This window comes from Cupressus sempervirens, chromosome 8 (genome assembly GCF_028749045.1).
Source record: "Cupressus sempervirens isolate cs-2001-9-10 chromosome 8, ASM2874904v1, whole genome shotgun sequence".
Lineage (NCBI taxonomy): Eukaryota > Viridiplantae > Streptophyta > Pinopsida > Cupressales > Cupressaceae > Cupressus > Cupressus sempervirens.
The window spans coordinates 642,557,393-642,580,520 of record NC_143125.1 but is presented as its reverse complement, the minus strand read 5'-3'; the positions used below and the strand labels follow the sequence as shown (position 1 = coordinate 642,580,520).

The 23,128-nt window shown below is 34.8% G+C and overlaps 1 protein-coding gene across 1 annotated transcript; it reads right to left on the bottom strand.

Annotated features, from left to right (window-relative positions):
- Nucleotides 1–2,507: 2,507 nt before the first annotated feature.
- Nucleotides 2,508–20,815, bottom strand: LOC149544063 (Methyltransferase family protein). Its single transcript, XM_089798665.1, has 7 exons — nucleotides 20,472–20,815; nucleotides 20,287–20,396; nucleotides 11,326–11,534; nucleotides 11,054–11,190; nucleotides 3,580–3,682; nucleotides 2,978–3,120; nucleotides 2,508–2,878 (listed from the first exon to the last, which is right to left on the bottom strand). The coding sequence occupies exons 1-7, from the start codon at nucleotides 20,694–20,696 to the stop codon at nucleotides 2,777–2,779; spliced, it is 1,029 nt and encodes a 342-aa protein (XP_089654791.1). The 5' UTR covers nucleotides 20,697–20,815; the 3' UTR covers nucleotides 2,508–2,776.
- Between the last annotated feature and the right edge of the window lie 2,313 nt (nucleotides 20,816–23,128).

Sequence of the window (23,128 nt, the reverse complement as noted above, 5' to 3'; positions counted from 1 at the left end):
CATTGACCCATGTTTCATGGGTAGTGATTCACACATGAATACATCTCTCATGAGAATAAATGGAACACTTGGCCTTCATTGGATCTAGGTGATGCTCACAGAGGTGAAGCATCGGGACTTCCTAAGGGGTCACTCATCCTAGTACTACTCCAGCTTGAGCGCACTTAACTACATAGTTTCCTCCATGGTTAAACCCACTCTGCTTGCAACCCCATTTGCAAAACTTTCACCAAGTGTTGTGCCTTGTACCATTCATTAGAAAGCCCTTTAAGCTCATCATTGGATAATTAGGAGATATTTCCACAATAAGTCAAATTGTAATATTGCTATCAAGATTTAAACTAAGTAGTTTTTGAGTCAAATTCTTGACTCATGTTTCATGAGTGGTGATTCACAAATTAATTCATCTCTCGTGAGAATAAACGGAACATTTAGCACTCATTGGGTCTAGGTGATGCTCATAGAGGTGAAGCATCGAGACTTCCTGGGATGTCACCGATCCCAGTACTACTCCAACTTGAGCGCGCTTAACTTTGGAGTTTCCTCCATGGTTAAACTCACTCTTCTTGCAACCCCATTTGCAAAACCTTCACCAAGTCTTGTGCCTTATTAACCATGCATTAGAAAGTCCCTTAAGCTCATCAAATAATAAGTAGGAGATATTTCCACAGCCAATCAAGTTGTGATATTGTTATCAAGATTTAACTGTGGAGTTTTTTAGTCAAACTCATTGACCCATGTTTCATGAGTAGTGATTCACACATGAATCCATATCTCATGAGAATAAATGGAACACTTAAACCTAGATTGCACAAGTACCCCTAGGTTGCACAAGTACCTCCCCACCCCCCCTTTGGACCACAAACTGGTTCGAACTGGTTCCAAGTTCAGGTCTGATTCAAACTTAGTTCGACCAGGGTCCTTTTTTGCAGGCCTGGTTCGATCTGGTTCGGACCTAGGCGAACCATGCCCGAAAATTCAAACCAAGGTCGAACCCGCGGCTATGGACATGATTTTAGCTATTTTATTTGCAATTTTGCATAATTTTTTGGTGTCCATGTAACCTAAAAAGGTGTTATTATTTGGTTTTGTGCCCTCTCATTGTCAAGAATACAAAGAAGAGGAGACAAAGAAGTGGGATGTAGATGCAGAGATTGCGGACTTGGATGCTTCCACTACTGAGCTTACAATTGATGATTTTGATGACCTTGATGCCAATACCATTGTTGATTCTATTGTTGATCCCATTGGCCTTGGTGCAAGGAATAGCAGAGGCAGAGAAGGAGGAGATGAAGAAGAAGATGAAGAAAAAGAAGATGACTATGAAAAAAATGAAGATTGATGAACTTAGAACTAAAAATTCAGAATTTTAATAGATTTTCATTCCATTAGTCACTGTTAAACCCTGAAGTGAAACAATGATACTTGAAATTGATATTTTAAATGTTTTCAATCTTTCATCTTTGATGTTGAAGTTGATTGAACTATCTTACTATATGATGGTATGATGACCATGATATGTTATTGTTTATGCTGTTTTAAAAATTTTGTTATTTAAATGTGTTTATGCTACTATGCTACATTCTAATTTTAACACATGCTTCATATATATATATAATTTTTACATGTTTTTGTATTAACGAACCCAAACCCCTTTCCAAAATTTTGTCAAACCAGCAAACTAGTTCTCGAACTGCGAACTTGGAACCGAACCCGAACCGGCAACTTAGACTTAAACTCATTGGATCTAGGTGATGCTCATAGAGATGAAGTTTTGGTACTTCTCAAAAGGTCACCCATCCCAATTTTACTCTAGCTTGAGCACGCTTAACTACAAATTTCCTCCGTTAAACCCACTCTGCTTGCAACCCCATTTGCAAAACCTTCACCAAGCGTTGTGCCTTATGAACCATTCATTAGAAAGGCCCTTAAGCTCATCAATTGATAAGTAGGCAATATTTCCACAAGTCAAATTGCTATCAGGATTTAGCTGTATAGTTTTTTGAGTCAAACTCATTGACCCATGTTTCATGAGTAGTGATTCACACATGAATCCATTTGTCATGAGAATAAATGGAACACTTAGCACTCATTGGATCTAGGTGATGCTCATAGAGGTGAAGCATCGGGACTTCCTAGGTCACCCATCCCACTACTACTCCAACTTGAGCATGCTTAACTATGAAGTTTCCTCAATACAGTCAAACTAGGTGACCCGTCCACCATATAGGGTCAAATTTTGTGGTAACGGTAATTCATTTTTTCCGGGATAAAAAAAGCCCTCTTTTCCAACAAATTAAAAGGAAAGAAAAACTACTTTCATTGAGAATTATAGTACCATTCATGCTTTACTGAAAGACAGAAATTAAAAAATCCCTATGTTTTTATGAACAAAATTGGTCAATACAATTAGATTAGCTTGAACAAATTTCGATGGTCATTTGCCATGATTGTCACCCTTGGACGTATTAGTTTCATTTTTATAACTTTCCATGAATAGGCAAACATTTTAAATATACCAATTTCATTACTTATAGATGAAGACATAAATTACATAAAATTCTCCATAGTAACATTGGCCTTTCTTTGTTAGATAAGTTCTCAACACATTCTAATCAGAAAACAAACTATTTCCATAAAGCCAAAATGTAGATGCACTCAATGCACTGCCATCACAAAATGACCTACTCGATTCAAGAGATGATATTTATCAGTTATTCCTTGTCTGCCACAAATTATCAAGTAGCAATAATGAGCATAAACAGCATACAATAAACTATCTTGGAGGCTTCTGGAACTTCCCATGAACCCAAACGCGCTGCATTTTCTGTTCCTTTTTACGATTGAAAAGTTGGACACAACAATACCGACTCTCAATCTATATCACAACACAACATGGTAAAATCACCATCAGCATAAACAAAAATATATGCATATAAAGGTGTTGAGTTTCTTGGGTGCTAATGACCTACAATACCTCAACAAATCCAGCACTTGTAAAAAGCTCCCTTAGAACATCCAAAGAGAAATAGTAGGAAAAGGTGCCGTCTCCTCGTACATAATGACGATCCCCAATATTTTGAGCAGAAGGAAACCGTAGCATTGTCATGTCGTAAAGGCCTGTCCAAAGAATACAAATAAGGCGGCTTTATGTAGTTAACAACAGTCCTGTAACTGTGCAAGCTTCTCGTAAAAACTGTTTATGCCATTTTTGCTCAATAATTTGGAATACACTCAGTGATCCGCCATTGGGAAGAAGAAATGTTGAAACTAAGTGTAGAATTTAACATTTGGCCATTTGAAAGGCAGAGATGAACAAGGGGGCAGAACTGTTGTTAATGCACCACGTATGCCTTAGATCAGGATGACGCACAAATGTTTGTCAAGTACACCAACAGAAACTATGCCCCTACATAGTTTCCAATATTTAATAATGGTGGAAGTACAAATCCAAAGACGAGTTTTTTGTACCATGATAGGTATATCTCCTTTCAACTCTCAAGGAAATAAACCATCCTAATATCCTCAATCCTTCTAGAAAATTTACATACAGCTGTGCCTATTTAATCTAGCACTTACCATAGTCTCTGAAAAACAGCATCCCCCCGGGCTTCAAAGTCAATAAGCACTCTTTGATGACATGCGGCATTCTCTTCAAAGGTACTGAAGACAGAGTGAATATCTGTAAAGAAGAGCCAAAGGAGCTTATTTCAGTTTATACAATTTAGGATTTGTCCAAAAAAAAAATCTATTGAACATTAGTCATATATATATATATATATATATATATAAAACATGTGTACATGCTCAGATGCTCCTACGCAACTGCAATGCCTTCATTTGCATGGGGTTTTTACTCCCTGCTTAACTAAATTTGTCAGTTGAAAGAGATAATGGTAATGAGTGGATGCTGAGACCAAATCATAAGTAATGAAAGCACAAAATCAGAAGTCTTTAGCTTGACCTTTAAAAAGTTCAGAGGGGCCCTTAGGAAAATCCAAACTATCACTAAATATTTTTGAAGATAATAGATATTAGTTACCAGTTAGTCAATGACATATGACCTTTACATTGTTTACAAAGAACTATAGATAACGATATGGCTAGATCCAGCTATTAGTCAATGACATATTTACTTTACATTGTTTACAAAAAACTGTAGATAACAATATAGCTAGATCCAGCTATCAATAGATTATTATATCAAGAGCAACATTTGTTTGCATTCCTTCGAAAAAATTGGCTGGTTAAATTGAAGGAAAGCAATTGATGTATAGGTGTTTCAAGTTGGTGGTCATCTATTGTAGCACTTCATACCTTCAACATCCCCTTGCCCAGTGTGCAGTATGAAATCAACCATGCCACTACTTGAATCAGACCCATTTGCCATGAGAACTCTCTCTCACACACACACACAAACCAGGCCACAAGACATTGCAACAAGAATCCCTTGGTGTATTTGTTTGTGATGGTGTCAATCTTGCACTTTAATAACAGAGGGATTCTCTGTGTTATATGATTGGATCTTTTTGTAATGGACACAATGTACTTGCATGATAAAAGCATTTGGCTAAAATATTGTAAAAAATCAACAGCAATTCAAATTAACCCAATGCAGAATATTAATATTTATCCAGTTAAAATTGGTAGGTGGAAAGTAAACGTTCAGAAAGATCATATCAGAGATCCCAGAACTGCCACGATTCTGGCAAGGCGATTCTGGCAATTTGGCGAGCCGAATCAAGCTGGGCGAGTTTTGCTAACTTGGCTCAGTAACTCGCCAATTTTTGCCCAAAAATCCCCTAACTTCGCAAGTCGTCAAAAATCGCCCAAAATCACCATAAATCGCCTCCAAAAATAGGCTGAGCAGCTAGGAAAGTTGGAGAGGTAAAAAAAACTCTCAACTTTTTTTCTTTTTTGACATTTCTTTTTGTTACAACCCTAAAAGGCCTTCTAAGTGCTTAGTATGGGAAGAAGACAGGAAAAGTGAGAGGAAGAAGAAAGAGAAACCATAGGTTTGCAACGAGCGAGTAAGAAGAGCATCAAGGAGATCACAAATCAATTTGGGGAGGCAATAAGTTTGCATTGGGAGCATTGAGTCAATAGGAACACTCCTCAACTCATTTGTAAGAGGTAAGTGTTAAACTTTGTAGATTGTGTTGATTTATTTTTTGTATGTTAATGTATTCTTCACGGTTGCTAAACTTTTTAGTTTTAATTTGTAAATCTTAAATGTTTTTTATTAAATTGTAAAGTGCAAAGTTGCAAACCCTACAATGTTTTTAGAACAAAATTGGCAACACTTATTTACAATTTTTCTCAAAAAAATGTATAGTTTACTGATTTTTTTTATTAGTTTAACTTTATAACTTTGTAAAAAATTTAATTTTCTTATTGCAGCAGCCTTAACTTTAATTTTTCACAATGCCTCCAAAGGATCCTGCCTGGAAATGTATCGAGGAATTTCCTGTAAGACAAAAAAAATTAAACAATTTTTTTCATAAAGATATAAGTTTTGGTGGCATCTGTAGATTCAAATACCATATTGTTGGTATACCTGAGCATGATATTACTGTATGCACTAAACAAACAATTGAAGCAAAACATTTTTGTTACGTCCAATTAGAGACACATAAACAAGAGAAGTTAACTAAGAAGAGGCAACTTGGAGAGTTATGTGCTATTGGCTCTCATCCTCCCACATCTGCAAGTTGTGTTGGAGAGGACTCTATTAGGCATCCCTTTCGTCCTAGTGCTAGTGCTAGTGCTTATGCTCTTGATACTAGCCCTATTACATTTCATCCTAGTGTGCGGAAGTTGAGATTGGATAGTTATTTTGTGTTGCGCACTACCCCTGGCACACAAACCTTGCTTGAGAGCATGGATTGGAACAAGGAGATTCATGATGCTGCCCAAAAACATATTTGCAAATTTTGGTACTTTTGCAACATTCCATTTATTGCACAGACCTTTGAATATTTCATCGACAGGGTCTGATGTTATGTGCGCTAGGATTATATTTGCCAAGGACCTACATGTCGGGGGCTCCTTTGGCTGCAGATCCCATTTCCATTTCTAGCGAGTTCATGAGGATGGCCTTGCTCCCACAATGGGCAATCTTGGTGTGGCGATCGCAAGGTCTACGGCAACCATTTCGGCTGGATTATATGCGCAAAATGTATATGGATTGGCTAGGTAGGATGTTGTGATCCGGCAAGTGTCTCGAAAGCCCTCTTCTTGTTGGGGGGGGAGGTGGGTTTGGGTCTCATTTTGCTGCGGATGTGGCAATCTTGCAAGAGGATGGGGCTTGGAAGGTGGCTTTGGGAGGTTCGTTTGGGCCCTCTTATGCCCGTTCTATGCATTATGGCAACAGTTTGGGGGTTATCACTAAGTCAACAAGCTCTAACCCTTTTCCTACATGCAACTCTATATCTCTCAATCTGAATAAAGATACAGTTTCAAAGATTGAGCAACACACTAAGGCTCTCGAGGTGGATGAGTTCATTTGTCGATTCAATGGATTTTGGCCCTCTCTCAAGGAGCTCCACACTTGGATCTCAAAGCACTGGTATCAATACCTTGCTGACTCTATTCATATCTTTCCTCTAGCAAGGGGTTTCTTTATTGCTAGATTTGATAATGTGAATGATAGGAGAGTAATTCTATGTGATCATTTTTTCACTTGGGATAACCGCTTCCCTTTGATGGTGAAACCTTGGCACAAGGACTCTAATCTTGCCACTAAATCATTTTGCAAAATACCCATCTGGGTTTGTCTTCCTAATCTCCCTTGTCATCTTTGTCATGATTCGGTGCTTGAGGAAGTTGGAGAGGCTTTAGGTGATTTCTTAATGGTGGATTCAAATTCCTCCAATATACTGCACTCTACCTATGCAAGGATAATTGTTGATGTAGAGATGCTTCTAAAGGCCTTCCGTCGAAGGTTAAACTCTGTAGCCCTACTAGCTCTTGGATCCAATTGTTAGATTATGAGGGTCTCCCATTTAGATGTAGGAAATGCTTCAATATCGGACATGTTGCAGCAAATTGTGTGGTTGGAAAGATCAAATCCAAGAAGCCCACTTGGTGGTTGGGGGCTATACGACAACATTATACGGTGGTCAAAGTACCTAATTCTAAAGTGGATGTTCCCCGAGATGTTTTTCAAAGTCGTGGCACCGATGTTGTCCCTTTTTTTGTACAAGTTGCTAAGGTCGGCCATAAGGATGATATTGTTGCTGGTTCCGTTAATTGCATCTTCTGATGTTTCTATTCCCGTTGGTGGCTCGAGGCTCTGTGGCAACATTATACGGTAGTCGAAGTACTTGATTCTGAAGTGGATGTTCCCCAAGATGTTTTTCAAAGTCATGGCACTGATGTTGTCCCTTTTATTGTACAAGTTGCTAAGGTCGGCCATACGGATGATATTGTTGTTGGTTCCGTTATTGCATCTTCTAATGTTGCTATTCCCGTTGATCATATTTTGGCTAATTATGTTGGTTCAGCCCAACTAGTTGTTGTGGATGGTAGTGGTTGTATGGTGGCTTCTGTGGAAAAGAGTAATACAGCTGGCCCTGTTTGTAGTGGTTCTATGATGGGCGATTCCTGTGCTGCTGTAGTTGCTTCTACTGATCCTGTCAGATTTGTTGCTTATGCTGATTGCTTTGTTGATTCGTTGGCCTAGCATTTTGTGGCAGCTAAGATCAAGGAGGGATAGATCACACTTAGGAAAAAAATTCAAAAAAAATTCCCTCTCATTCTTCTAATCCCCACAAGCTGGGGGTTAAGGGGAAAACTTAAAATTTGTTGTCCTGTTGGGTGGTCTGATTACTAAGTGCTTATCCTTTCTTGGACCACCGGGTTGTTTTGTGGGGTTTGTGAACTTTTTCATACCCCCAATCTATCTAAATTTTGTTGTCTTTGTCCCGTGTCATTTTGTAGTGTGTAATGCTTATCTTTCGGGTTTGGACCGCAGGTGTTTAGTTTTACGCCTATTTGTATTTGGGTTTCAGGGGCCCTTCAAAACTTGCTTTCTTAATAAAAAACATCCCATTTATTACGGTCAGGTAACTAGTTCTTTCTAACTTGTTTTCTTTAAGTTTAAAGTTAAACTTTAATTAATTCAATTTGTCTAATCATAGATTCATATTACATAATGAGTTATCATCTAATCATAATCTATTTGTGACAGTTCTCCTTATTGACAAGGCATGATAGATGTCGTAACTATTTGTGTTGTGGGGTTTAAAGCCCCTACTGATGCTGAGTTGAGTGGCTACCTCTTAAATGAAATGGTTGAGGATATGAAACTTGAGTTAGAGGACCACCGAAAAGCATAGACCCAAAATGGTTGCACCATCATGACTAATGGTTGGAAGGATAGGAGGAATGTGTTAGAATCTGAAAAGATTAATAACCCAGAAAACTAGTGCAATGAATAAATATCTACACTATGAATGCAAATGATACAAAATCAAAATAACAACACAGAGTTAAGTCTTCAAGAGAGAAATGCAAATGCTAGAAGCAAAATAGCATTAAGAGGATGCAAAAACAAGAGATGCAAATACAAGCCAGGTAGCATGCTTATATAGGCTAGGAAGAGGGAGGAGGTGGCAACACCAACCAATGAGGAGCAACCATCTATCAGACTAAAGATAGCAAAGTATCTTACCAAGATAGCTAATGGATGCTCACATGTAGGAAGGTGACACCTCACAACCATTCACCTAATAAGACATGCTTTATTAACCTAAGCGAGATTATTAAAAGTGTAGGAAAAACCTAGCAAAATAGGAAAAATAAAAAACTACACTAACAGAATGAAACTCCTAGATTTTCTTGTTTCTTGTAGAGGTGATTGATCATTGTACTTTCGTACATGCATTGTGAATGGTGATCGAATAAATTAAATTTTGATTTGTTGATTGATAATGATCCATTATAATTAATTATTTTTCTCTATTTACATTTTGTAGGATCCACCATGTTCCTAAAACCTATTGATGTTTCCTCTTATGTTAAAAATGGCACATACTCATGTGAGGTTATTAAGGAAGTCGTAGCAGAGGTGGGGAAAGAAAATGTGGTGTAGGTTGTGATAGATAATGTAGCAAGTTATGTTGCTACAGGTAAACTTTTCAAGTTTTAAAAATTTGATGGAAAGACATCTATAAATTTATTTGAACTTTTCTAATTCTAAATTTCTTAACATATGTAAATTTCTAATTTATTTAAAATTGTTGTAAGTAAACTTTTGATGGAGAGGCACCCCAAAATATTTTGGTCTCCTTGTGCAGCCCATTGCCTTGACCTCGTGTTGGAGGATATTGGTAAGCTTCAGTGGGTCAAATCATACATTGAAAAGGCTAAGAATATCTGCAAGTTTGTCTACAATCATGCATTGGTCCTTAGCATAATGAGGAAATACACGGGGCAAAAGGAGTTAGCTCATCCCGGTATTACAAAGTTTGCCTCAAATTTCGTCACACTGAAATCCTTGTTGACATCAAGAAAAGATATGAGACACATATTTGTTGGGGTCGGAGTGGACTTTCTCTTCCTTTGCTACAACCACTGCAAGGATAGATGTGGTAAATTGCACGTCTTTGATTAGGCTGGTTTTTAGACACCTAAAGAAATATTGGAGGTAAATTGATTGCAATTTAACAATTAGTATTTACTTGTTTAAAAATTTAGTTTTACTTTTACTTTTATATTTAATTTGTGACTTAAATGTTTTTTACATTATATGCACATCATTGAGCCTCTCGCAGTTCTCATACAAGTTGATGCTAGCAAGATGCCTTCTATAGACTACATATACGAGAGCATGGATAGGGCCAAGGAGAACATTAGATCCCAATATGCAGGAGTGGAGAAGTAAAGCACCATTTAAGAGATCATTGATAGGAGATGGCAGAATCAGCTTCACGGCCCACTCATGCGGAAGTTTATCACCTATATCCAGTTTATCGTTTCTATCTTCACTTTGAGACGGATAAGGAGGTTTTTACTAGCCTATATACAATGATGGAAAAAATGTGTAGTGATGATGGTGCCTCGGCTACAACCTTTGAGCCAAATAGATTTAATAATCAAGAAGGGGAAATTTTCTCTAGCAAGATGTGTATAGATGCTCAAACATCATTACAGTCAAGTAAAAATAATATATTCTTAAGTTTATGGCTTATAAGTTATACATTTTGATTTTTGATTTTGTAATTTAGCCTTAAAGGTGTACTTGTAAATGAGACTAATTGTTTTTATTTCCCTTATTTCAGATAGATGGTGGAAAATGTTTGGGCCCTCAACCCCTAATCTTCAAAAAATTGTCATTTGTATTTTGGGTCAGCCAGGCAACGCTTTTGGCAAGTCGAGTTGAATTGTCATTCGTATTAATATTAATTAGGACCTCCTAAGATTTTGAAGGATTTTTGATATTTTTGAGAATCTTTACAAAAAACATGATATGGTGTAAGCAACACAGTTAGAACTTGGCCAATTGAAAGATTTGGAAGGTTTTAAGTTTTAACTATGCATAAAAATTGAAGTATTGTGCAGGTCTAGATATTTTCAGTTGAAAGTTTAATGGATATCTATTGACATTCACACACGACTCTGAACACCAAAATATTTAAAGCGTTAGTCAATCTTCAGAAGTTCTGAATCCATACCATCATAAATTTGAAACAAATTCCAAGAGCAACTTGAAACAGAAAAACTTTAAATTGCAACATTTTCAGCATTTTGCAATATAACAAAACATATTTCCAAGTACCTGAAATGATGGGCTAAAGCTTTATAAACAATTTAGCAGTTTTTGGAATTTCAGAAGATTTTTCCAAGCCACATTTCACTATATATAACGATACTATTTCTACATAGCAACAACTTTCTCAAGGTAAATGGGTAAAAATATATATAAATAGAACATTTTACACACGCAAATAATGTCAAACATACAATTTCTAGGCTGCAACAAGTGATTAGTGATCGAAGTAACGAAAAATGGACAAAAATTATACAGAAGATGAATTTACCTGTCACTCACCAATGTCACAAAGTCCAATCCACCGGTGCAGCATTGTTTATTCCTCTGATCAGCAATTTCTTTGATATCAACTACTCCGCAATTTGTAATGCTGTGGCCCTGAGGCAAAACATCATCAGCATCAAGGTGATAATTGCCTGGACACCAATAGTTTTGTGACGTGTAAGAAATGAGATACACATTAACAAATACTTTTCATAAAGCTACATCTTGAAAACAAACAACAAAAAACTCAGTCCATGGCATCCTCTTAATATTACACATTTGAAAACCTTTCTTATCCTCTAATTGAGGTTGATATGATTCTTGGCATAATGTGCAGCATAGCCAACTGGGGAATGTTCCAATAGAGAAGTCACAACAGAATGGTTTGAATCGATGTACTCCAGATATTCCAATTGCAGCAACCACCATTTCTTGAGCTCTCTCTAGAGCAACCATGCTACAGTCACATGCATAGACAATGATACTGCTATTTTCCCTGAAACACCATTTCATTGGTTCAATAACTTTAGTAGAGGTAAAATAGAGTAAAAGTATTCATCCTATGAATTTTTGTTCAACTAGTATCCTGAACAGAAATATTCACTAAGCGCAAATTAGAAAAGACTTTGGTATTGAGAGGTGAGAGAGTTGCTAAGCCACAAAAAATCTAAAAAATTAACCTCAAAAGCCCGACAGAAGAATATCATGTTAACCAAAAAATAACATGAAAAGGTTGATGAGTTTATGAAGAAATGACTCATCTTTACACGCATTTTCTTCAATGTACAAAAATTGTATAGCATCTGAGAGACTTTTAGTTTAAAAGTTCTAGAGCATGTGCAAAAATTATATCAGAAACAAACAAAACTAATAATTTTTCAGCATTAATTTGCTTCTATTAAAATGAGTATGGATGTTGTCAACACAATGTGTAAGCGAAAATACTTGTGTAAATGCTGCACATGTTGTTGGCTCCAAGTTCAGTAAAGGGTACAAATAGCCAACTGCCAAGAAAATGCATTTTCAATATAAGTACACATGATGCAGGAGCGTCCAAATCAAAACAAGGTAGGCTAACAAGACATTTTGGTTTGCATGTGCTTTCGGGGAAATGGAATATCTGGACAAACAGGAGAGTCAAAAGAATATTCCAGCTGACTTTGGCAAGATTAGTAAGATATAGTACATCATCAGATGAAAACTAGTTTCACCTTGGCAGCAGTTTATAGCATCTTCAGGAGCATGTCACTTTGACAAAAGCATGTAACTTCAACAGGATCATTGATTCACTTCAAGCGCTCTATAACTTTGTCAGCAACTAGGACAACCTTGCAGCAAGCTGTGGATGACTGATGGTAGAGATGAATTTTTATGAAATGAATCTTATAGGTTACTTGGCATCATCTGCTATCTAAATCAATTTATTTCAAACCTCTGGCTGTCAAAAGAATCAAATTGTTTTAATAATTGGTGTTGGACTCCCACAGATATCTCCTCAAACACCAAGCAGTTATTGAAGTTTTATCATAATTTTAAACCTCGACCAAGAAAAGCAGATAGGACGTTACAAACAGCAACATAACTTGGATAAACAATGGCCTAGCAAGAATTCAGAACCATTAAGATATGGGGCCAAATCAAGTGGCATGGAGGAATAGTATTTCATCAACAGCAATTGGCATTTCAGGGCAACTGACTTGAATCAAAACCCTACACACAAATAAAACATGAACAAAAGAAATCAGGCAGGTCATTCTTAGAAGAAATGGTCCCCTGAATCTTGGACAGCAAACAATATTTGGGTGAGGAGAAAGAAAAATGACAGGACATCATGAGCAAAAAGGCTGGCTACCTAAACTCTAAAGCTCAGACATTACGGAAAAACTAGCGAACAGATGAGAATAACCAACAGAAGAAAGATCACTGGTTTCTTAATCCATCTAGAGGAATAGAGTCAAGTCAAAGATCAATGTTATCTTCGTCCATCTAGAGGAATATGCCATTTTCTATTATTTAATAGTTAAGGCATTGTCAATCTCTACGTAATTGTATGTCATTGAAGGCCGATTTCTATGTTAATCAAGTACTTGATTGTTATTCCCTCTAGTGTGTGTGGTTGTTCTTTGATTTTTTTTTAAATTTAAAAATTTAAATTTATTTAATTTCTTGAATTTTCTTAGTTTTAAAAAAATTATTTTTTAAGATTTATTTATGTTTTAAAACTTATTAAAAAATTTATAGTGTATTTAATTTGTTTTAATTATTTAAAACTAGTGGGAATACGTACAATCTGAGAATTACATAGAAAAAGGCCTTTAGGAAATGGAAAATGAAGAGCACAAGGTTATTGTAATGTCCCCACTATAAGGGTTAGCTTGGGACAAATAATAGCTGCAAAATAAATGTGAAGATTTAAACAATAATAAGTCTATCTACTCTATTCTACTCTGCATCCTATCCCCATCCTTAAAGATGTCTCCAGATCAGGATTACTAACACTACTAAGGATCTCCAATCTAGGGTGATATAATATCAACTCTAGTACCATCCTTAGCTACTTCTCTGGCTTCTTTGGAGTGCTCCCTCTAAGGTCCTTCCTAGAGGAGAGAACCTCTGTCCAAGGCCCTTATCACATATGTATATCTTACCATCAATAAAATATTCCAGCATTAAAGAATATCATCCTCACATATGTTGGTCAGATGGAAACTAATCTCTCATACCGACATAAAGGAGATGACGTCATATTAAGATCACTCTTCTCCCTCATAAAGGACTCTCCTGATCTTAAACCTTCAACCATTAAGTCATGTGTGCTATCCATTTAAGATTCCATATTTACATATAGATATGTGCATTTGTATTTATGTATATGTATAAATTATCCATAAGCATAATTTATGAAAATAAACTTATAATTACAATTAAGCAAGTATAGTTCATAAACATAATTCACAACATATCTTTCTTACCTTCCTTTTGTTTGGTCCACTTAGCTCTATCCTCAGTTGGCCCTTCAATGAATTCTTCCTACTAAATCATCTCAAATCAATATTTACTTTGTTCTTTGAAAATCCTTTCTTTCCTAACTATAAGGGAAATATAAAATATGTTTTTTTATTTCTTCCTTTTACATATATATATATATATATATACTCATTGATGGTTACTCATTTGAATAAAGTGAATATGTCATACCTGCGGTTACTTGGTTGGTGAGTCCATGTTTGACAGTTTGCAAAGTTTAAAACCTTATTTTATATTTTTTTCCTGCACATACTTCCTCCAAATGCATTCTATCATTCCAATCTCTTCGATGCATGGTCCATGTCATCTTTGTATCAATATTATTTCCTCCTTAATGGGGTCGATGCCCGATGCCTTTGCCACGTCATTGGGGTTCCTTGCTTACATGTTTTGTTATCTCCTTTCAAACCCTTATCTTGTGATTTAATTTTCCCAAGGCTTGTACAAATTTGCGTACAATCAAAGGGGTCGGCCCACACTTCATCTTACACCCAATATTAATAATTTCCTTCCTTTTGATCCTTATCCTACATAATGTTTTGATTTTATATGGTCGCCTTATATTATTTCTATCTTATTATGTATCTTATTATGGCCCTTACGAGTCTTATTATTATTAATTTATTATCTTCCTTCGAAAGTAGTTTTTGCTAATGTTGTAGCTTCGGTCAAATATGTTTTTACACACACACATTGAAAGAGGACAAATAACATCTAATGATTATCAATCAATGATAATCATTGATCAATACTATATCAAACTGAATATCAATCTGATTTAATCGGTTCATATAAACTGTGTGCGATAATAATCACATAAACCCATCAAATGTTGTTATCGATTTAATGAAATTGATATACCTGTGATTATTTTTATTGACATCATAACATACAATGATTATAATTGATTGTAACAAGGATCATATTCCTTAGTAAAGCGACCCCTTACCAACAGCAATTATCACTGTCTTGAAATGGCACTTAATGAAATTGTTATGAATCGGTTTGTATGGTGGTATGAGACATGCCCCTGAGTGGACTTGGGCCACGTAGAGACATGCCTCTTTGGCATACATATATATTTAGATCTGCCAAGCACTTGAAGCACACATTATTATAGCAGTGTTACTAAAAGTTGCAGCAGTCTCCAGCTTATGCATTTGCATTCTATACTCAAAGCAAGCATATATGTATTTACAGTTTGACAGTCTAGATCTCTTTATAAATCCGTAAGGAGAATTCACATCAGTAAGGAGATTTGTGAAGAGATTACAGTCATCATATTAAAGTAAATAAAAATAGAACTCTATCAATGATCTGATCCTTATTCCTTAACATGGTATCAGAGCAGATTTGAACCCCTTGTTGTATGAAATTGCGTGAATGTAGTATGATTTGCTATTGCACAAGCAAAGAATATTGATTTAGAACCAATATAAACACAAACATCTCATATACGGCTTCAAATACAGACTCCTGGAAATTGTAGAACAAGCTCCGTTTAAGGAATTACATTAGAAGATTTGGTTCTGAAAAGGCAAGAACATGTGAAACCCAAATGAATGTATTGGTTTGCAATAGTACAAGAAATGACATGAAAATAAATTTCTCTTCAACCCCAAGATGGGGAAGTGAATATGAAGAAGTTATTTACCACCTACATAGCAACTGGTGAAAGGGAAGTATTCAAAATGCATGGTCAGGAATTTCTGTGATCTCCTCAAATGTGAATATCTTAAAAATCCATATCTATTCTTGATATTGGTGCTTGGACAAGGCCTGTAAAGTGAAACGAGGACATGAGTACAGATGCTCTTTTCAATGAGTGGAATAACTCAGGAATTAGAACTTTCAAAATCCCGCAAATGCTTATAGATAAGTGAAATGGAGTTTTATAGAAGCGATTAAATAATGCACATCAATTAGAAGTTTCTATGGGCAACCATTGATGTCATTCAAAGATAGCAATTGAACCACAGAAAAGGATAGTGATCTTAATTAATCCAAGAACAAAAATTAACAAATGGTAGTGACAACAACAACACATATTATGAATATTAGAATACAGACATACTTCCGTACTCTACATATAATATTGAGCTCTAAGGAATCGATAAGTTTTTATTTCCAGCACATTATCTCTCCTACTCCAATCCATAACAAAGATCAGACCTATTATTTCTGACTACTAGAAGCTTACAATTTGAGGCATAAGATTGGAAGACTCAATCATGATTAGAATCATTAGATCAACCCATATTTATATGATATAAGAGTATCATTGAAAATAATTGTAGAATTGTTTACTCTGCATACGGATATGTATTGTTGGCTATGTTCGTGGATAATTGTAGAAAAGGCATGGTTGAAGAGGAACCATGCATGTTGATTGCATATATTATATGACAAATATATCGACTTTATAAGGAACAACAATGTGTACAACCAGAACTTGCAACAGAAGAAAGTGTGGGAGAAGATCTTGATCGCAGCTACAAATTCAACACATACAGATTGTCTACAAAATACTTAAAGCAAAAGAACAAGAGAAACTTCCGTATTTGTTGTTATCTAACCTTGCTTTGATACCATGTTAATGTTTTGTCCAGAAATAAAGATAAACAGCAATAAACAAAAATGAAGAACAACAAGTCACATAAAGATACAACAATTTATCCGAGGAAAACCCTGTAACTTGACGGGAAAAACCCGGCCACACCAAAAAATATCTCTTATACTAAATAATAGAGGTTCAAACACAATGCTTTCACTTAATACACAAAGGAATAATTGATAGACTCTTCATATCATAACCAAAAGTCTCTTCATTATGAAGATGTGAGTCTCTTCATATTTCCAAACGCGTGTTTCTTTGCATGTTGCATGTCTCTTCATATAATAAAATGTCAGATATTTAGATGAAACACCCAGCAAACCTTGACTGTCACAATGTGCTCACTTGGTTAGAAGAAAGATACAAATGAATATCATCATAAATCTCTTCTATAGTAATATCATAGGTAAAGATCTTTATCGCAGTTATAATCTTCAACAGTCCTACTATGAAAGCACACTAAGGTGGGTGCTAAATAATCATGAAATTGCACACCAATTAGGTGCTTACAATTTATGACTGTACAATATCCTTCTTGAGTTGCTTCAAAAAATAGGCAATTAAAAAGATGAACAAGTCACATCCCTTTAAAGCTTTATTTATTGGAGATCAAAACAAAAGCTTTAATTCTTGTTTTATTTTTAACTGAAATATGCCATTAAGACATCAGGCCACCACGCAAGTTTAATATATACGTATCTATTTCAAATATATAAGAAACTTTAAATAAAATAATAAAAAGATTTATATAGTCAGATTATTAGAATAATCAATCATAAAAGAAGATCATGTGTATGTTTTTTTATAAATGTAGATATTACCATATAATAAAAAATGGTTAGTGAATTGCAAAGAATTTTATTTATAGATAGTTCTAAATAAAAAGAGTGGATATATGAATAATTTATTTATTGCTTCTAAAGCAATAAAAACTTCTTCTAGTATTCTGGTAGATTGTGTTATATACATAAGTGTGGCTTTTTATGAATGTCATATCTTTCCATATCCATATTATGGGATTGAAAAAAGGCCCTATCCATATTCAATCCAGTATCCCTATCCATATCCATGTCATGGAACTTTGTTTTTCAGTTTAAGTGTAGATTCTTAAGACTGTCAGTTGATATTCCTAATTGTTGCAACCAATTTTAGTCAATAAAGCTTTGGTTTGGAATCCAAAATTCATGTTTACTATTTACATTATAAATATAATCAACTGGACAGTTTACCAATAGTTGATAACACGATATTGTAAGATAATCTTGGAGGATTCACTGTCAGATCACTTTTAATTTGCATGTCATTATTTGCCAATTCGGCTTTAACTCAGAACCAGATGATATAATTTGGCATTGACACAGTTCCACTTGTTGTATGTCAGTTTGGCATTGATCATATTATCATCTGCCATTATATCATTGATCGATTCTAATTATATGTTCTGCTAGTTCAGCAGTACTCTGCTAGTTCAATGCTATGGTAATATACTAATATGGATAGCTAGCCAACAATTTATTTGTGATCACTTACAGCTTAATATGTAATTACTTGCTTATCTATAACCCAATTTGTGCATGCTGATACCTTGCCCACACCAAGCTCTCGGTGATAAGAAAGAGTTTGGGTTTGTATTAAATATTTTCAAAAACAAATTTGATGAAATTGTATTAACAGTCCTGCTAAGGACATTATATTAATGCAATGTTAAGAATGCTTTTTCCCCCAAAAATCATTAACAAAATTAGTATAAAATGCTGAAACTTCTAATTTTTAATTATGATAATGATCCACTGAAGAATTGCAAAACTGAGAAATTTACTTTGTTATCTCTGCTAGGTTTTTAGACTCCCTCTGCCAACGTAACTCTTGTAGCTATGTCAACCTTTACCAGAATACCTGTAACTTATGTAGCCCCTATTTTTAGTCAGCTTTGTGTCCTCCTATAATACTACTGCTTATATAGATTTGTTTATAAGAGAGTAAATAGCAGTTTCCCTGACATGATATTTTAGTAATAGGTAGAAAAGAAAGACAAATTTGGAACCTTTCTAAGTTCATAAATCTATGTTTTCCACTAAACTGAACCATAATAGAATGACAATAATAACTGCACCAAAGTTATGCATATTTAATGATACAGTAATACTGATAAAACTTGAATCAAAGCTCTCTGGTTAACAGGATGGACTGGAGAACAAAAATGAAAAGAAGGGCCTAAAGAGATTTACAAATTAATGGAGTTATCAAATTCAGTTTTGATGGGGTTTCTAGTAATAATACAACCGAGGCTGAAGCTGGTAACTACCTAGCTGTTCAGGCAAAACCTTGCTAGTTTCGGGTCATAAGATTTTTGAGAGAGAGAAATAACCAGGCTGACAAACAGGCCACTTATGGGTGTCTTAAGACTAGAATATAAGGGGTACAAGAAAGTTAGAGAGGCAAGGATATCGAGTATGGATGCTTAAATCAGAGAAAGAATTTTGACCATGTCTTCCAAGAATCTCTATGGAGAATCTAACAAGTACCAAAAAAACTTCCCCAATTAGGCCATTGAACAAGGCCAGTCAGTGAAAATTGGGAATTTGGCCTACTTCAAGTTATGATGAAGAAAGTTGTAAACCCCAGGCTGAGCAGAAACTGAGTACTATAAGAGGTTGTAGCAGATAACTCAGAATCCATTCAAGCAAGATATAGTACAGCCAGCCCCGAAGGTATGCAAGCCAAACATCAAAGAAGTGAAGCACCTCTATTGATTAATGTTTTCCTTTTTTAGCTGGCAATGCTTGAGGCTCTAACAATAACCCACAATTTCAAGCAGCCCCTCGTCAAATGAATGTGCATGGAACACCAGAGAGCCAATCCCATGGAGCTAGGATTATACCTAAACACAAGAGGAACCACCCGAGCCTTGCAAATAGTAAAATCTCAATACGTAAAATCCCAATACCCTTACCTCTGCATAACGTGAATGAGGATATTCTCCATCCAATTGAACATTGCTTGTGAATGTTAATTTCATGATGTACAAATCAGAAACTGGTGTACACCCGAGACCTCCGGTAAATATCTCAAATCGCATAAGCATAAACGATCCCATAATCTATGGATCTGTCTTTTTTTATTGTAGGGCATGTTAGATACAATGTTGCAATAAAAAGAAAACCACTGTAAAGTTCAAGAGCCAGATATAGTAATTTACAAAGGCCGAATTCCCAGCAATCCTCTTAGCAGTGGATAACAACTAAATAGATTCACCTCTAAATAACCAATGTAAGGTCTTGCCCTATCAATAGGGCATCGGCTAAAATACTTTCAACAATGAGAAGGATGGTTTGACATACCCATTTGGGATTGGCTCAAAGGAAGGAAAATAAATATGAAGAATGCCTGCCCAGTTTAGGATATCAGCTCAAAGAGTTCAAACTATAAAATATGAGTTCTTGATCTGGCAATTGGGCATCAACTCAATCAGTTCAAATTATGAAGCATGCCGATTATGTCAGTTCCGTTGCAAGAATCTTGATTTCATTGTGAACATGAAATCCATTTTTTATCTTAAAAGGATGAAAATTAAAAGAAGATATATTAAATAGGTTGCAGAAAATACCGCAAGATTGGGAGTACGGAGCTGCCACTCCCGCAACCAACTTCCAAAACCCTAGCATTATTATCTGCTCTCAGTAACTCGGGAAATTCTTTTAGCAGATACTTGCGCTCCTGAATAGAATGAAAGATTATATTCACTGTACAGGGAAGGGAATACAATGATAAAAAATCGAAGTGTTCATTTACCTTGAAAAATGTTCCTGTGGAATGGCGTTGATGAAAACTCTGCCATGCATCTCTGTTGCTGGCTTCTTCAACTGCTTCACTAGACTTGTTTGTATGCAGGTATTGACATTGATGCTCTGATTTTGTTTCAATTTCATTTCTTAGATCTTCCCACTCAAAATCTTCGCAATAATAAGACGTATCCCCGTCTTGTTTCCCTTCAATCCGAGAGCTTTTATTTTCCATTTCTTCTAAAGCTGGGACATCATCTAGAGCTTCCGGATGCAATTAACGGCGAACCCCGGCTACTCGACTTCGGGAGTTCATACGTGTAAAGGAAACATTGGAAACATTTCTATATCGTGGCTTGTTAGTTCCTCCCATGCGCGGGGATACTTATGTTAGTGCTAATATACATTAATTTGATCAAAATCAAAGAATTTAAAAATTTATATCTATTTTTCATTTTTTTCTATACTATAAATGATATTTGTGCTCATTCTATTGATCCATATTATTTTTGATGGAGAGGAAAATCAATTTTTCTTAACAAAAATTCACATATTTTTCCCAACAACAATGATGCCATGCATTAATGATAGCTTTATCTTTCTCACATTGTGACAAATTAATTGGAGTTGCTAAAAAGTAATATCTTCCAAGAAATAAATGCATGTCTAATCAACAATAATAATAAATCATTTTTCCTACAAAAGATTGTAAATATATCAATCTATTATCTTTAACATCTTGTGAGTTTAAGTTTATTTAAAATCTTACTTAAAAACTAGTTATCATATCATTTTAAAATATATTTATTTAATTTTTTCTTCACAATAATTTAAAATTATTTTATTCTAATTTTAAAATTAATTTTTTATTTTACAGTATAATTAAATTAATAAATAACAAAAAATAATTTTTAAGAATATAATTATTTGATAAATTTTTATTAAAAATGTTTATAAATTTTGTTTAAAAAAATTAAATTTAGTTTTTAACGTTTTATATTTTCTATTTTAAATATATTTAATAGTTTTACATTATCTCTTACTTTTGTGAATCGTGAAATGCTAACTTTTTCACGCTATGTTTAACTAGTTATTTTTTCCAATCTTGTTTTATTTATTTTCTTGCATTTTAAAATTTGTAAAAATAATATTGTTCTTCAAATTCACTAACTATTTTGTTGGTTTGGATCAAGTAGTCAACAATTTATTTTTAAAAATTTAATATTTTAATTTGTATTGGAAAAGGTAGAAACGAATACTTCATTGATTTAACTCAATTTTATAATTGTTTTTTAAATATTTCTTAAAATAACATAATCCTTAATTATTATTTTTTAATTCTCTTCCAACTATCTCTATTTAGTGTCCCTATAATATGTTATTCTCTCTCTTTTAAATCTCTTCATATCCTTCGTATCTTTCATTTCTATCTATAAATCTCTATTATCATTATCTCTCTTTTCAATCTGTCTTCATATATATAAATCTTCATTTTCCTTCTTTTCTAACTATTACAACAAATATATCTCTTTTAACTCTCTCTTCCTATATTTTACTCTCTAATTTCCTTCTTTCCTAACTATTGGTAGGAACTTTGACGCAGTGTGTCTCTTGTTTGCTTTGTTTTTGTTTTTTGTTTTGTTTTAAGAATAGTTTATTTCTATTAATTTAGAATATTAAAGTATATATTTATGAAAAAGGGGTTGTGAGATAGGGGATTATATGAGAATTTATATAGGTTAACCAGAGATACAAATATCACCTATTCATCAAAAATAAGAAGGATAAAGCCTAGAGAAAGCTAACTTCAGTGGCTAAAGCAATTCAAACTAATGAAAAGAGGATCTTGATCATCCTTTCTACCCCAGCAATTAGGGTTAGGGGTCAGGTCTAGAATGGACCGCTCATCTTCTTCTTCTTTTTTATTCTCTTCTTCCTCCATCCTAGAGGGTGAGATAGCAAGAGCCAAGTGAGGAAACCACTTGGAAGAAATGGGTCATGAGGAATCATTGTCAACATCTAGCTAGGTGAATCCATCATGTATTGATAGAGAAAAAGTATACATGGGTCAACCAAAAGCAAAGTCATGACGCAGACAAGAAGTCGAGCGACACCTGCACCCATCATCTCCCCCCCCAAAAGGAGAGACGAGGGGCTTGGGATCTTGGGGTCTTAAGGTCCAAGAATGATGGGTAGAAGAAGTACAATCATGTAACATCTACCCCTAGTTGACTTTTTTGTTGTATTGTCAAATTCTTTTAGGCCTATTTTATGATTAGCAGTACTTGGTTACTGGGTTTGATTAGATGTATTTCATATTTAGTTAATATAGGTGTTGAGTTACTTTGGTACTAGTTATTTCATGTATATATGATTATTCTTTGATAATGATATGTGTATGTCCATTTAGTGACTTTCAGTTATTTCATGATGTTAGCTAGATGAATGATCTATATGTGGTTTCTATGGTTACTTACCCCATACTTGCATGTGTATGGTGTAATTGTATATTTTACTTTATGAGTGACATTTCTAATCTGGTTGAGGGACAGAGTTGTAGTCACCTGCTAGTCAGGATCTACACAATGCACCACTACCCATCATTGCCTATTTAGTTTAGATTATATGTGTATGTATATGCTTAGATTTTATGCAGATTGTAGATAC